The 16,892-nt window shown below is 46.6% G+C and overlaps 1 protein-coding gene and 1 long non-coding RNA gene across 3 annotated transcripts; one reads left to right on the top strand and one right to left on the bottom strand.

Annotated features, from left to right (window-relative positions):
- Window positions 1–10: 10 nt before the first annotated feature.
- On the bottom strand, window positions 11–3,739 carry LOC119035277 (uncharacterized). Its single transcript, XR_005079758.2, has 2 exons — window positions 3,481–3,739; window positions 11–145 (listed from the first exon to the last, which is right to left on the bottom strand). It is a non-coding gene; the product is annotated as an uncharacterized LOC119035277 (long non-coding RNA).
- Window positions 3,740–3,773: 34 nt separating this feature from the next.
- HOXA1 (homeobox A1) lies at window positions 3,774–6,568 on the top strand. 2 transcript variants are annotated; one of them, XM_037126597.2, is made up of 3 exons: window positions 3,774–4,312; window positions 4,516–4,610; window positions 5,060–5,145. In XM_037126597.2, exons 1-2 carry the CDS (start codon window positions 3,959–3,961, stop codon window positions 4,573–4,575), a joined length of 414 nt encoding a protein of 137 aa, XP_036982492.2. In that variant the 5' UTR covers window positions 3,774–3,958; the 3' UTR covers window positions 4,576–4,610; window positions 5,060–5,145. The 2 variants fall into 2 exon arrangements, with proteins under 2 accessions (XP_036982492.2, XP_036982491.2); XM_037126596.2 differs by having other exon boundaries at window positions 3,774–4,610; window positions 5,060–6,568.
- Window positions 6,569–16,892: the final 10,324 nt, after the last annotated feature.

The following is a 16,892-nucleotide window of genomic DNA, read 5'->3' as shown; positions in this document are numbered from 1 at the left end:
GGACAATAACTAAGTTATAAACAATTCATTTATTTATACACATTTGTTTCAAACATCTACATTCCAACTCCTCCCCCACAAATCCTGAACATTTCCAGTGTTGTTGATTAGTCTCCCAGCTGTTGATGGGTCCAGGCAAATAAACCTAAAAGACAGAGAACAATAAAAATAAAAGAAAACGATGGTCACTAGCTGGCAAATACACTTCAGAAAAGATTCTTTCCAATCCTCTGGTTCAGTCATTCTAGGATTCTTCCCCCCCCCCCCAAGGTCAGAAAAATCAATATTTCATTCTTAAATCTGTTTACACAGCAAATAATGGAGCATTAGAAGTTTGAAGTCAGGTTAGCAAGTTGAGGTTTAAAACGAAGTGTTTCTGAACCCTAAGTTATAAATTAACCAGCTTCTAGAAAAAGACGGCGACAAAGCACTTTAAATTAAATATCAATAAAACGTGATCTAGGGCGTGTTACTGGGCTGTTCTGTTTTTGCCCCCTTCTTGTGTCTCCCCACGCTCGCCTCTCCCTTCCTGAGCTCTGCTCCGGCCGCTACTTACCGTGAGAAAACGCAGCGCGTAAGCAACATGTGTTGGGGGCGGGTTGATTTAAGAACCTTGCTCTTAATAGCACAGGCTTGGAAATGATACTGAAACCGGGATCTTCCTCCAAGGTTTCGCTCTCTTCCTTCCCCCACACCTTTGCCCCCTAAATCCCGGTAGCGGCGGAGGCGCGTGAGGACCGCGGCTGGTCTCCTGCCCCCCCGGCTCGGCACCGCTCAGGGCGGCCGGGCAATGGCCAGAGCTGAGCCGCTGCTGTTTGCGATTCGTCCTGCGCTCATAAATCAAACGCTTTCTATGAATGAGAATGTCATCAAAGAGATCAATTGCAGGAACACATGCACAAATAAAAATCCTCTTACGTATTTGCCGGGGATCCCCGTCCGAAAGCATTAAGTTAGAAGGCGTTTAGTCATAATTCATTTTTATTGCTCTTTTAAAACAACAGCTTGGACGAGCCGCGGATGCCAGGAACAGCTCGCGGCCTCGGCGGCGTTTGGTCTGCTGCTCTCTCGTTCCCTTTCTAGTAGAAGAGCCCGGAAAGAGGCGCTTGCAGCAGTGCAAGCTGCTCGCAGAGGGTCATTTAAATAGTAACCAAACTACCCTTGCACACACTCTCCCTGGGCTTTAAAGGTATTTTAGCTCGAGTCTTGAAGCGCTGGCCTACTTGCCGGGAGGACGGAGGGTCTCCTACAAGGTAGAATGAGCCCCAGGATTTCATGGGGGTGGGGAAGGACCCGAGCTACGGAAGCCTGCGGGCTCGAGGCCAGGGAGGCCGTCTTTGTGAACGGCGCTGGGAGATCTGCGCTCAGGGCGGCCAGCCGGGGCGGAGCCGGCGCGGCTGCCAGAGTCCGGCCGGCCGGGAGCAGTGCGAGGCCGCGGGTGGGTCGCCGAGCCCGGGCGCAAGCCTGTGTTTCCAAGAAGTGCACCCACCCCTTCTGGCCGTGAGGAGAGCTGTGCGGGGAGGAAGAGAGTCCGAGAGGAGCGCAGAGGCGAAGTATCAGAAGAAGGAGAGCAGTTGTGGCCAGGGGTGGCTTTGTGGCACAAGCTTGTGGCCGAGGGGGTCACGTAAACGGGCGCCTTGGAGGGCAAGAAAGGGCCAGAAATGAAGCCAAGGGGGAGAACGTACCGACGAGCTGCAGTTCGGAGAGCAGATCCTCCGCACTGTCAGCACTGATTCCCTCAGGTCCCGCCTCCCCACCCCCCACCCCGCCCCACAGGAGCCCTGTTTCTCCCCAGTGCCGGAGGCCTGGGCGCTCCCATGGAAGCCGCCTCCAGGAGGGCCACCACGCCTGTTCCTTTCTCCAGGATGAAGTTCCCCAGGTGCTGAAACTGGGGCAGGAGTGACTTTTCCTGCTTGTGTTCCCTCTTAAACGTGATGGGGGATAGGTCAAAGGTCATATAAATACCTTTTCAAAAGAAAATGTTTAGGGAAAAAGGATTTTTTGCTACTGACGGGAGTCCATAATCAAATTTCTGCAAGTTTTCCCTTGGGGTGAGGGCAGGTTTTGGAGGAAGTTCTATATATGTGAAGAACAGAACGCAGAAATCTGAAAGGTTCACTAACACCCCTGAAATGTGTTTGCTGGCCTTAAGCAAGACTGCCTTCTTCCAACTGGGAAGGGAAAACTACAGGGGCATGTGATCCCCAGACCCACATACAATCCTCAGATAAATTTAATCTGTAGGATTCAGATGAGTAAATATGGTCAGTGTAAGGTCTACACATCATCGGTTGCAAAGCTTCCTGGATGATTTCTGGATTTCTTCTACCTTAGAATGCATCACCTCTCAGCCTGGGCCTCTGCTTGGCCTTTTCTCTTTACAAGCCAAGGGTTGACAAGAAACCTAATGGTAAACAGCGATTAATGGCCCATCAGCATCAGGGTGGTAGGAGGGTGATGGAGAACAGGACCCCTGGCCTGGGGTGACGCTCAGATTTGAACGCGTCTCTCTAGGGAAAGACTTGAAAGTTCACACAAGGAACTACGCAGTCAGTTACAAGGGAGAGGAGGTGTTGTTGGGAAAGAAAATGTTCCCTCCACCATCAGCCATCTGTGTACCGCCCCCCCCCCACCGCCCCACCTACCAGCCCACACTCCCACTTCAGATGTGCAATAGAATGGGTGTGTATGTGCATAAAGGAAGTTCAGTCAACTCCTGACATTCTTCCCTAAGAAAACCAGAAACGTCGCAGAGGGTGGGGGAGGGTAGACAGCGTACTTTGTGGGAGCTGTGGTCTGGCCCTTTGAGATCCCCGTCAGACCGCGCAGGCTCCTAGGTCCGGCGGAGCCGCCAGATGGCCTGCAGCGTAGGGCCCGGCCCCCACGCTGGCCACGTCCTCTAGCGTCATCTCCCCCCTCCCCCCCCGCAAAATCCAGTGGCCCAGCAGCTCCGCTTCTGTCAGACTCCCAAAGCAAAGCTGAGTGGGGAGGAGAAAGGGGCGGAGAGCGAGCAGAGAGGGAGGGCAATGAACCGGGCCAGCCCCGGCCTTTTCCGGCAGGCTCAGCTCCCAAGGCTCACCCGGCTATCAGGCATCGAATTACAAAAGCTTTGCATTGCCACACTAATAGTGTGGGGGAGAAGGGGTGGAGGTAGGGAGCTTCCAAGACCTCCGTGGAGAAAGAAAGTTTCTTTTCTTGTCCACGTCTTCTCCACGCCCACCCAGGTTCCTTTTAGTCAGTCATCTGCGGGCTTTATTACTCATTGGAGCCTGGAGAGCTGGTGGCCCAACCTCGTTCTACGCCACGGCGCTCCGCGCTGCCCGCGGCCCCAAGGCACCGCAGCGGGGACTGCAGGGAAAGCTCCCGGGGAGCTCGGGCAGTGTTGTGGGCTGGGTTCTAGCCCTTCCTGCTCGGCGCGACCCGAGCTCTGGCCCACTGATTCCCCACCCAAAAGAGCGCGGAACCCTCTTCCCTTCTCACCTCTCGTCAGTTCATCTTTCCTGTGCGGTGGGGAAGAGGGCGGAGACGGGGTGGGGGAGATGCCTCCCAGCCCCCACCTCCCAGAGGAAGGGGGGGGCGAGCGGAGTCGGCGCTCTCGGAAGGCAGGCTCCGCTCCCCTTCGCCCCAGCGCTCCGAATCTGCCCTTGCAGCCACCGCAGCTGCGGCCGCCGCCTGGGCCGCCTGGGGGGGCGACTGCGCATCACCTAGACTGAGGAGCGCCTGGGATTTAAATGCCACCGAAACGGTGATCCATCACTGCGGGAGCCAGCAAACTTTCGCAGGAGGCTCCGCCATTGGCTGCCAAGGTCACGTGCCTGCCGTAGAGCCCTCCGCCCTCCCGCCCCCCCCTCCTGCGCACTGTACATTCATATCATTTTTCTTCTCCGGCCCCATGGAGGAAGTGAGAAAGTTGGCACGGTCACCCAGGGCTTCTCGGGACCCAGTCACTCAGTGACAGATGGACAATGCAAGAATGAGCTCCTTCCTGGAATACCCCATTCTCAGCGGTGGCGACTCGGGGACCTGCTCTGCGCGAACCTATCCCTCGGACCATGGAATTACAACTTTCCAGTCGTGCGCGGTCAGTGCCAGCAGCTGTGGCGGCGACGACCGCTTCCTAGTAGGCAGGGGGGTGCAGATCAGCTCGCCCCACCACCACCACCACCACCACCATCACCACTCCCAGCCGGCCACCTACCAGACTCCTGGGAACCTGGGGGTATCCTACTCCCACTCGAGTTGTGGTCCAAGCTACGGCGCGCAGAACTTCGGCGCGCCTTACAGCCCTTACGCGTTAAATCAGGAAGCAGAAGTAAGTGGTGGGTACCCCTCGTGCGCTCCCGCTGTTTACTCTGGAAATCTCTCATCTCCCATGGTCCAACATCACCACCACCACCAGGGTTATGCCGGGGGCGCGGTGGGATCGCCTCAGTACATTCACCACTCATATGGACAAGAGCATCAGAACCTGGCCCTGGCCACGTATAATAACTCCTTGTCCCCTCTCCACGCCAGCCACCAAGAAGCCTGTCGCTCCCCTGCATCAGAAACTTCTTCTCCAGCGCAGACCTTTGACTGGATGAAAGTCAAAAGAAACCCCCCCAAAACAGGTAAGTCTTGCCATTCCGTGGTTGCTCCTTGATTGAGGTGGTGTGCTTAGTTTCTAAGGAAAATTAATATATATATATATATATTTAAAAGTTCTTGCTTCCATCAGTGTTATGGGAGCGTTGGGGGGTTGCCCAGGTGTGTTGGGGCAAAGGAAGGTCTGGGACTGTTGCGTTTCCAAAGGGGCTGAGTTTTAGAGGTTCTGGAAGTAGGAAGTGGGTAGGTGTGTGTGCTTGGGGGAATCCTAGTAGTATCTCTAGGCTCCATTCATCACCGGTCTGACCACGCTAATTGCTGGCTTCAGACGAACACTTTGCACCTCATCACTCACCCTTCCCAGCCCAGTCTGAGATGTTCTCCATCTCCTCTTTATCTGAATATCGTTCTGAACCTGTAGAGGATCTCATACCGACTGTTAAAATTGTACTTTTTTCTCCCATCGCTGCCCCAGGAAAAGTTGGCGAGTATGGCTACGTCGGTCAACCCAATGCGGTGCGCACCAACTTCACCACCAAGCAGCTCACGGAGCTGGAGAAGGAATTCCACTTCAACAAGTATCTGACGCGTGCCCGCAGGGTGGAGATCGCCGCGTCCCTGCAGCTTAATGAGACCCAGGTGAAGATCTGGTTCCAGAACCGTCGAATGAAACAGAAGAAACGAGAAAAGGAGGGCCTCTTGCCCATCTCTCCTGCCACCCCACCGGGAAGCGAGGAGAAGGCCGAAGAATCCTCAGAGAAGTCCAGCTCCTCGCCCTGCGTTCCTTCCCCGGGGTCTTCTACCTCAGACACGCTGACTACCTCCCACTGAGGCCGCCGCAGCCCCGGGCTCCGCAGCCTAGGCCACTCCTCAGGCTGGGACTTCTTACCCAAAGCACATTCTTCGCTTATCTTCCTTTCCGTTTGCAGGCTCTGTCTTTCTGATCCTATCTGGAGAGCTCCTGGGCAGGATAACGTCTTTCCAGAGAATTCTGGACTAGATGTTTGATTGGGGTGGGGTGGGGGAGCGGGCTGCTAACTCTTTAATGAGGATGGGGTGCCAGCACCGATTTTCTGATGACGCCCATTCTTAGGAGATTTCCACAGAATCTACTGTTCCTGTCAGATGTTCTTTGGAAAATAGTCTCCTTTGCCAGCAGAAACATGTCAAAGGGAAGCTTCACACCTTGTATCTATCTGTACATTTACAATTCTCCCCTACTTTGCCCTAGGGGAGACAGAAAGGATAGTGGTCAGGAGCTCATGAAGGAGAGATGCACTATGAACATGTTTACACATTTATTTCACCTTTAATTTAATTCAGATTCGTGTGTGAGTTTGCTGGTTGTAAATACTTTGTCCTGAGAGATTTATCTTTATACAGATTTTCTAGAGATGTTTGGATTTAGTGACTGGAGCAGGGTGGGCAAACTCTCAAAGCTGGTACAATTTTTGTATGATTACAGGTTAAAAAATAAAAGCCCTCATTTAAACTGAATAGGATGCCTCAGAGGGAGCTTCTATTCGTTCTTTTCGTGAGTTAGGAAGGCCTGCAGACCACTAGGTTCAGAAACCTTGCTTCCTGTGCTTGTCTCTTCCCATCCCCATCTTTTTCTTGTTTCTCTGGTCACGCTCTGTTTAAACTTTGTACTGGATTACTCGGAACCTAAAGGTATTATTCAAACCAGCTTCTTCCTTCCACAGTTATCTTAGCTGGATGTGATGTATTTTCAGCCCAATTGTTAATGTGATGGATGGCACAATGAATGTATATTTTGTGTGATTCGTGAATAGTCTTTTGCATGTCGCACAATGTTTTGATGTTCCTGAAGTACCACACTGAGTTCTATCAGTTATCCTTTGTGAGCCTATGATATTCCCCACTTCCTGTACAATCATGAACAGCTCTGAGATCCTGGAGTGATGTGATCCAGAGCAGAGTTTACGGGTCTTAAGAAGTCTGTAATAAATATATTCAAGTTTCAGATATGCTTGCAGATCCCTGTATTTGGCCTGGTGACAGTTTGTTGGTTCCTACAAAGTTGGGTCATTTCATGTGGGGAAAGGAAGAAGGGCAGTGTGCATTTTCAAAGAGGTGGGACTTTTCTGGGGGGGAAAAAAGTGCTTTCCAGTAGGTGGTTGAAGCGTCCCTTATGAGTATAATTGCACCTAACCAATATTTGTAATAGGTTGACTTTCTTTAAAACAACAACAGTTCCCTGATTATAATGAAAGTTCATAATGGAAAAAATGGTGAAGAAATTTATGAAGGAGATCTATTTTTGAAACAAACATGGGTACTTCCTGGGTCAAGTGCTAACCTTTTCACCCCCAGCTGAATGTTGACGTATATATAAACAGAACCCCCTTCAAAAGCCAAAGCTCTTCAGTCAGTCTTTCCTCACATCAGTGAACCAAGAGCTAAGAGATTCACGTTTAATTAGCTCCAGTATAAAGGTGTTTGAAGACCGGGACCCCACCCCACCCTTCTTTCTTTTTTTTGGATGGTCAGTGTTCCAATATTATTCACCCTTTGAATTGAGTGTGGTCTGTTTTCAGTAAACCCTGGCAGCCCTCCTCCCATTCCTCCTTTCAGTATCTATCCCTTCCTGCCACCCTCTACACCCCCCCATCGTCTCTAGGTTACAAATCTCATTTACATCCGATTCAGCTTTGATTTCATAGCCATCATGGCTGCAGTGGGTCTTCAGTTCTCAATTCCATGCCACATAACCCCGGAGTACAGTTTTGATTTTCTTCTCAGGGTTCAACAGGTTTTTCCAGGTGAACTTGTGGAAGCTGCTCTGAAGTCTTTCACTGTTCAAGTTGCTTCTGACTAAGGCATGTGTTTCTGCAACAGAGGAAGCTGGTGAATCAGAGAGTTCCAAGGGGCCCTGCTAGACTGCTTACCACTTTTCCTTTACTTACCACTTTTCCTTTACTTTCACATTTTTTAGAGGGTTTAATTTAGCCCCAAGGTTAGAACAGAAATTTTACAGCATCACAAACAAATACAGACGTATAACTTCCTTCCTCTACAAAGGGTGTTTTGCAAAGGATGGGCTGGTGTTCTGGGGGGGAGGAAATCCTACAAAAACTTAACATTTACAGACCTCCTAGAGCAACAATGAGATTTCTTGTACCTCCTTGTCAACGGGGAAAGCCTGGACTTTGCAGGCTCGGTGGCTGCGGCCATATCAAGGGCGCCCGGTGCCCTCCCCGCAGCTCCCGGGCTCTGGGTTTGCTTCTAAAAGACTCAAGTGGATGGGGGAGAACTTCAAAGTGGGCCAACTCTTTCTTTCATTTCCCCGCTTGCCCTTATACAGTATCTTTTGTTTATTAGTGTAAGACCACACAGCAAAACAGATGGCTGGATTCCAAATACTTTAATGTGTTAAAGTGTCATTTGCATGCCACTGCCAAAATTTCAATATCTAAAAGCAGGGCCTGAGCTGCTGGAATCCCGGAGATTCCAGTCTTCAAGGTGCTGGTTTTAATGTAGCCGAGAGAGAGAGAGAGAGAGAGAGAGAGAGAGAGAGAGAGAGAGAGAGAGAGAGAGAGCGCAATAAATTATGGCTAAATATCCCAAGCCTTCTCTAGGTTGTGGAATAAATCAGTTAATAAGCAATGCATTTAGGAAACATTAATATACCTTTCAACAAGAAAAACATTTGTATCTTTGTAGTTGTCCCAATCGATTAAATCAAAGGCGCTTAACACAGCCTATTTCAAGGTCTCTCTTTTTCTGTTTTGGTCTCTGAGGAGCACCTTGAAAAATGACAGCAATGGTAACTGAAATGACGGAAGAGGAAAAGCAGAAAATAACATTTTATCGTTAGATTTTAAAAGCACGAGCATCTCAATTAGGGACTTGGGATAAGCACAATATAAAATTCCAGTTTTCAAGTGTTTTTTCCTTTCTCCGCTCACATTCATTCAGAGTACTCCCGAAATTCTGGGAGTTCCCAAACTAGGCTGTGTTGAGATTGTGTTGCCAGCTCTGAAGTGTGCTCCGGGCTTCACCTTTGAAAGTTTACTTTTGGAGGCTATTCAAATGCCTTGGTGTTTTCCTCTGGGGCAATCAGATTCAAACCGATCAATATTTACTCAGTCTGAAAGGGTTGTTGAAAAGGCTGCTAACAACAAACTGCTTAGCTGCTCACCCCTGTTTAATCTCAGGTTCACCGAAAGTTCAAGAAGAGATGAATGCAGTGATGGGTCACTTTAGAATGAGTCCCAGCGGTTTATCTGAGCTCTCTGCTGAAGGCAACAATTACAGTTCCATCCTTCTTTGGAAAAAGGGCAACTTTCCTATTATTCTTTTGCTAAACAGTGTTTACTAGAAAGTTAAGACACTTTCATCCCCCTTCCTGGCTATTTTTTGGGGGGAGAGGGAGCGGAGCTTCCAGCTGCCCTTCTTCTGCCTCCTCCTTTTAGCTTTCTTCCAAATCCACTAGGTTTCATTTGACTTAAAATAAATTACATTGAATATTTAAAAAAACGTTAAATTAGCCTGACAGAAGAGATTCGATTTATTTCTGATGCCATGAGCTATGAAATGAAGCTCTTTGGGCTATTAGAGTTTATCTTCTTTGCGAAAGTACAGGGCAAGATTGAATTGAAATCCATTTGCGTTTGAGTAATATTGACAATCAGAGCCCCAATATCCATCTGAGATGGCTGTTTAGAGATGGCTGTTTAGACAGGAGTGGGAGGGGTGAGGAGAGGGAATTGACTTGTGCAGAAGCAAATATCTCAGGTGGAAAGTCCACTTTAAAATTTTACGCTCTCCTAGTGCACGAATTATTAAGATGAAAAAGGAAGACCCAAGGAAGCCAGTGGGGAATGGTGAAAGAAGATGCTGGACACTGAAGCTAATTGCCACAGCTCTTCAGAGGTCAAAGTTCATGTAATCACTGCATAAATGCATACTAAATAGGGATTTATTAAGCTTTTCTGATGGCTGAGCACGTCTGTGAAAAAAAAAGAAAGAAAACAGTCACTGCTGTTTGTGTTTCTTCCTGAAGAATAATCATTCTTGCAGTAGAAGCTCTAGGAGTCTGAGTCCTTAATTTACTATTTTGAATGACAAACCTTCTGTTATAAATTTTGAAATCAGTGCATTGACAGCATCTCTCTTTATATTGAATAGGACTGTAAATGCATCTCTAACTCTAAGAAATGCTATGGCTTTTCAATACACACAAGGACACAAGTTAACATGTCCCTATCAGATAAGCTACTCACTAGCTGCCTAAATTGGGTGACGCCCTGGTGTAGATAAGCCTACTTTTTGCCTCAGTTTTTCTTCTCCTCTCCCTCTTCCCCTTCCTCTCCTCCTTCTTCTGCCTGAGATCTAGGAGTACAAAAACTCTGGGGTGGGACTATTTGTGCCTAGATATCCAGAATCGACAGGGACCCATTACCCAAGTTCTCATTTTATGAATCAGAAAGACAAGGCATCCAGCCGGGAATGGATTTGACTTAGAGACCATAGTATCAGTACTCTTACTTTCTAAACAAAAGTCAGAGTGGCTTAGAACCTGTGGCCAGTGCTCTTCTTAACTCTAAATTTCTGGTTTGATTTGGCACTTTCTCATTTATTCCATGTAATTTGTTTCAGGCTGGTTATTGTCTATGTTTTCCCACTTCTGGTTTACTAGCCAAGTCCTTGATTTTGAGGCCATTAGGATTACTGAATTTTTATTTTAATTTTAAAATGGATTTTAGAGAGAGAAAGGAGGAGTGAGAGAAACATTCCTTTGTTGTTTCACTTATTTATGCATTCATTGATTGGTTCTTGGATGTGCCCTGATGGGGGATGGGACCCACAACCTTGGCTATTGGGAAGATGCTCCAACCAACTGAGCTACCTGGCCAGGGTAGGATTACTGAATCTTTGAAACAACCTCACAGTTGAATGTTTCTGCCCATCTTGTTTGAACAAGAAAATGTTGGGCTACTTGCTGTTAAAGACATGTTCTTAAAATATGAAGACAGAGAGCAGGTAGATTTCAACACATATATTTGATGTTGTTTTTAAATATAGACAAGGGGAGTTAGTTACCTGCACCCAAATTCAACCTCCATTAAATTGTCAAGAGGTATCAGCTGGAAAGGGCTTAGAGATGCAAGAAATAGTCCAGGTTGTGTCTTGACTCTAAATCTTTTTTTCCCCCTGTTTGGTTTGTGGCACAGCATAGCCTCCTGGGTTGTTCTGGTCCATATTTCTTAATTTCCCCCCTGGCCCACTGATGTACCGAACACACACACATGCACACGCACAAACAACAGCCCAAACAATTAAAGTTTCCTTGAAATGTAACTTTCTACATTTTCTTTCCTCCATGGGATTCTATCGATCTCAGCAGAACCTGTTGCCCAGAGGGGCATTTATGGTTGTCAGTGTTTGAAAAGCTGAACTGGAATCACTGTAGTTTTAGATCCTTATTTTAAATAACATCAGTCACTAAATATAGTTGACCTTCGATTTAGAAACTGCAAACAAAATAATGAATCTAGCCTATCAACAATGCGGCCTTTTGTGGGGTGGGGGAAATCCCAAACCCCCATTATGTCCTGCAAAATACCTAAAAAAGACTGCATTTGGGGGTTTATTGGAAATAAATGAAAAGACAAACGTCTCTTTCCCAGCATTGCTAGCCACAACTAAAAAGGTCTCCATTTAAAAAAAAACCAGCCTATTAAATATTCTAGTATTAGAAATATGTTCGTTAACCATCTAGTCCTAAGGCCAATCTGTGGAAATCAGACTGTTTTGCGTTGTCATTTCAGGCTTGGGTGGTTCCTTGGTTTGGGGAAAAATACGCAAATGTTTGCAGCGGAAAATAAAATAAATTACTGAATGACTTAAAACAAAACAAAACAAAACAGGGATACTCTTTAGCCATGCCGGACGGTTTACAAACGATAATCGGCTTCCTTTTAAAAGAAAAAATCGCCACAGGACCCTAAGAGAAGTGCAGAAAGCAATGATTTGAAATCCTAGGGACTTTCTGCCCTCCCTGCCCCCCGCCTCCCAAACGTCAGCCACGCGGTTCGGGAAACGGTCCTTCCCGGGAACAATCGGGGCCCGGCTCCAGGAGCGCAGGGGCAGCAGCGGGAGCCGGGGAAGCTGGGCTCCTGCGGGCAGCGCGAGTGCGGCTGCCGGGTGCGGGGTTCAGCGCCCGGGAGGACGCCCGGGGTCTGCGAGGCCCGCCTTCTCTCGCCAACGTCTTCGGCAGACACCGCCGCCCCTTTGCTCGTCCCTCCCGGACCCCGAGCAGCAGCGCGCGGGCGGGCGTGCGGGCCTCGAGGCCGGCCTGGGGCCTTCCGCGGTGCCCAGCCCTCGCCGGTGGGTGGGCGGTGAACGGAGCCTGAATCCGGGCTGGTCCCCTGAGACTGCGGAGGGCCCCGCTTCGTCTTCAGGCGGCACAAGGCCCCACTGTCCCTCCTGGTTGTCCCGCCAGCAGGGCCCAGCGTCCAGGTGCTCGGGGAGGGAGAGGCCGGCCTCCTGCGGCGAGGGCCTCCGGGCTTGCATCCCGGGAACCCCAGGGAGCCCGGCCCCTTGGTTCAAGTTCATAAGATTTGAAAGGGGGAGGGAGGTTCTGCTCGCTGCTGGCTCCCTCCCCCCAGATATTTTCAAACTGCGCGTAACTGAGTAACGTGCACTCCCCTTCGTATTCAACGCAGGTGTTTTGAAGGGTAGAGGGTGCGTTGCGGGAGTGATGAGTGGACGTTTCTGAACACTGGGTGCTCCTAGACAGACCAGCGCGCCTCTAGGCCGGGAAGCGTCCTATGCAACTGTCCTCACTCCGCCCACGTCTCACTTCTTTGTAGAAAGTCGTCGGTACGACTTCCTACCCTTTCTATCGAGCCCCTCCCCAGACACCCCGACACTGGAAGCTCTGTCACCGTGGGGGCTGTGCACCAGACTGTCCACGCGTGTTACTCTCGACTCCACCAAGAAGACCTTAAGCTTCTGGAGGGCAGGGCCCTCGATTTCCAGTAACATGAAGAGAGAATCCCTGGAGGATTCTCCACCTTTCTGTACTTACAGATTCTCACATTACAAACCAAGGTGACTGTTCTTGTTGACTTCTAAGGTTTATCCTCTAAAATATACGTAGTTTTTCAGTATGCCGAACATCTGGTATTTGTGCAGAATTATTCTCAGCCAAGTAATGTCCAATATTACATCACATACTGTACACACGTTGTCATTTCGTCCTTAGCCCCAAGAAGGAGGTATTTTTATTATTATTTTACAGATAAGGAAATGGACGGCTTACAAGATGTTAAGTACGTAACTTGTGCACCGAACCCAGAGCTCACACTCCTAGCCACTTGGTTGTAGTGCTTCTCTACAGGGCCAACCACAGGAGTCCTCTGTAGAGTTACCAAGCTGTCATTATCGGCACATGCGCACAATGGGGTAGTTGCTTACTGATCAAGAATTAGAGAGCTGGAGAAACTGTTTAATACCACCCCTATGTGCCAACCGTGGCTACACATCCTTGGGAAAATAAGCAAATGACAAATATTTGAGTGAAAACAAAAGTTAAAGAGAGGTCAAATTTAACGATAAAGTCAATGAGGGGACAACTTTAACAATAAAAGACTTTTTTCATACCAGACACTAACTGATTAAGGAAATTCATTGCAGAGGGAAGAAACCATTTATATTCATTCACAACTTATTTCTGTGGCACATCCAAGAGGTGGACAAAAATGGAAATATTCAATATAAAATACAGATATTTTGTCTCTGTGAAAACTAACATCCAGATGATTGGAAACATTTGAATGCATGACACTCCACCCCGCAATTTTCATTTGGTCATTTTATGTGCCATAAACCCAGTCACAATGTATGTTTAACAACAACAAAAGAATAATTTATGTTCATCTAAGAGGGCTAGTCCTCATAGTTTACTTCTTAGCACTTCTTGACTAAAAATAACCAGAGGAACCAGTTTCGACATGATTTTGAAGAAACATATAATGAGGCTTAGAAAGAGCCAGTCTCTAGAAGCCTGTTATTCTCAGATCTGAATTAAGACAAAGTCAGGTTAGAATTCTATGTAGAGCCCTGGCCAGTGCGGCTCAACTGGTTGGGCGTTTTGGCTCAAATCAAAACGTTGCTGGTTCCATTCCTGGTCAGGGCACATGCCTGGGCTGAGGGGTCAGTAACCATCCAGGAGAGGAATTGATCAATGTTTCTCTCTCTCCCTCCCTCCCTCCCTTTCCCTTTCTAAGAGAAGGAAAAAAAAAGTTGTATGTAGAAGAACAGGCCCTGGCTGGTGTAGCTCAGTGGATTGAGTGTGAGCCTGTGAACCAGAGTATCGTGGTTCAATTCCCAGTCAGGGCACCTGCCTGGTTTGCAGGCCAGTTCCCAGCAGGGGACACATGGGAGGCAATCATACATTGATATTTCTCTCCCTCTCTCCTTCCCTTCCCCTCTAAAGATAAATAAATAAAAATCTTTAAAAAAAAGAACATAACTTTACTTCCTCCTACTTTCTAACTTTTATAGTGAACAAAGACTTGGTGTCATTACAAACATTACAATTATTTCTCATATCTTTTAGTTCTAGAATGACAGAAAGTAAGATGGGATAATAAAAGTCATCTAATCTGGGTTTTCAATTTTATCGGTGAAGAAACCAAGTCCCAGAAAGGTGCCAGCAGCAATAGGGGTAAGAAAAATATTTCCTTGTATCTTTAATATAAACTTAAATGGGTATTAAAAATTGCAAGTAAAAATTAATCTTGGGCTAGATATATTAATAACATTAAATGATTAATTATTTATAAGTACTGTAATTACAGCAATTAATTAGAATAATAATTAAATACTGAAGATCTCAAAGTTATTCAGAATAAGCAGGTATGAATAATGAGCTATATGGCCAGAGGGTTTCTTTCTCCCTGCTTACCTCCATGAATTCTCCAGAAAGGGTGACTAATGCACAGATCCCTTCTATCCCATGGGTACAGAGCAATTGGCCAACCCATTTTATTTCCTCCACTTCAGAAATTCTGCATATGGTTTGACAGATGAGATAGAGGTGAGATGAGAAAACCCGGAAGAAAGCCAAGCTTCCTAATTGCCCTGCTCCTGCCATTCAAATGGTGTGTTAGCTCCCTGGTAGCTGCTTGATTCAGGAGCCACAGAAGTTGAGGGAGCATTCTGGCTTCATTGGTGTGTTCCCTACGGACCACAAGGACTTAACTTGCAATTCATTATTTTACATAAAAAATACCCCTTCTGCCCTGGCTGGTGTAGCTCAATGGATTGAGCGCGGGCCTGTGAACCAAGGGATTGTGGTTCAATTTCCAGTCAGGGCACATGCCTGGGTTGCAGGCCAGTTCCCAGCAGGGAATGCACGAGAGGCAACCACACACTGAATCATCAAAACATCAACTGTTTCTCTCCCTCTCTCCTTCCCTTCCCCTTCTGAAGATGAATAAATTATTTTTTAAAATACCCCTTCAATGAGAGAAATCCAGACTTCAGTACTTGTGACAACTTATCTAAATTTTTTTTCACTTACAGTTGACATACAATATTATATTAATTTCAGATGTACAACATAGTGATTATACATTCATATTTTTACAAAGGAGTTACCCTGATGAGCTAGTACCCATCTGACACCATACATAGTTATTACAGTATTATTGACTATATTTCCTATGCTGTACTTTACATCCTCACGACTATTTTAATAAGTGGTAATTTCTACTTCTCAGTTCCTTTCAAATACCATATGATCTCACTCATATGTATCTAAAAAACAAAACAAATGAACAAATGAAAAAGGAACAAACTCAGGTACACTAATGTTTTATCATGGAGATTATCTGTTTATGTGGCATGTTTTGAATTTAATGATTGGTTAAAACAGTAGATGTACCATTAATTATTACATTAAGTATATTTCTTTTTTCTTTTTCATTCTTTTTTTAAAAGATTTTATTTTATTTATCTTTAGAGAGGAAGGGAAGGAGAGAGGGAGAGAAATATCAATGTATGGTTGCCTCTCATGTGTCCCCTGCTGGGAACTGGCCTGCAATCCAGGAATGTGCCCTGACTGGGAATCGAACCATGGTTGCTTGGCTCCCAGGCCTGCGCTCAATCCACTGATCTACACTAGCCAGGGCTCTTTCATTCTTTTTCTCTCTCTTTCATTCTTTTTCTTTTCTTTTCTGCAGGATTGGCCAATGTCTGAACCTTTTATGTTCAGGCAATTTCTCACTGTGAGTCAGAAAAAGCCGCATCTTTGCTCTCAGCAGCCTCATCTATTTCCAACACAGCCATGGGGAAAGTTCTAGAGGTGGTCTCTATCAGCAGCCAGGTCTAGTGGTCTGGCAGGGCAGGTGGCAAGGTCACAGTTTGGGCCAGGGGCAGTTGTCTCCTCACTAGACTGACTCTATGGTGACATTTAGGTCTGGCTGCTATGCTTCCTATTTTTCAAGCTGGATTTCCAGTCTTCTTAGCAAATTGCTGAGTTACCCAAATGTTTCTTTTCCAATTAAATCAGCAATAGTATTTTCTGCTTAGAACTAAGAATCCTGATGTACCTGCCATGTGTTACACCGAATGTTGGCGCTTTGATATTTTTTAGGGCCTGTGGGCTGTATCCCGGGATTGTGGGATGGAAGCTGGACTAAGTGATTTACAAAGTATCTGTACAAGATGGGCCAGATGGCAGCTTCTTCAAATTCCATTTTCTCTCCTTCCCCCACCACATTTTTTTAACTACACATTCTTTTGCTTTGTTAAACCTAAACAAATACATAAAAAGAGCCAAAGATGGTTCTTTCTTTGCCCACCAAGAAAACACAAATTTATCTGATTGAGTTGTAAAAGAGAACTTATTTCCTACTTTATTTTACAGCTTTTCTATCTTATCGTCATGAATGTTTATTTTTCTGAGGCTGAGCTTGTATGTGCAAAAGTAGCAAAGGCTTATTGACAGCTTATGTTGTGCTAGGTACTGTGTTAAGCACATTACATGGATTGGCTCATTTGAATTCTCCCCACAACATTGTGAAGTGTAGGTGCTATTAGAATCCCTATTTTAAAGGAGAGGAACCTGAAGGGAGTGTTCATCCAGCTTGAAAATGGTAAAGCTTACTTTTAAATCTAGCAGTCTGGCTTCTGAGCATTCATTCTTTTTTTTCCTTGCCATATAATCTCATTTATTATTCAGAATAAAAAAAACAAGCTTATGGATACAGAAGATATATTGGCAGTTGTTACATGCAGGGTATGAGGGGTGGACAAAATGGGGGAAGGAATTT

This window comes from Artibeus jamaicensis, unplaced genomic scaffold, assembly GCF_021234435.1.
Source record: "Artibeus jamaicensis isolate MK-2021 breed Jamaican fruit bat unplaced genomic scaffold, CSHL_Jam_final contig_3230, whole genome shotgun sequence".
Taxonomy (NCBI): domain Eukaryota; kingdom Metazoa; phylum Chordata; class Mammalia; order Chiroptera; family Phyllostomidae; genus Artibeus; species Artibeus jamaicensis.
This window is presented reverse-complemented; position numbering and strand designations above follow the sequence as displayed.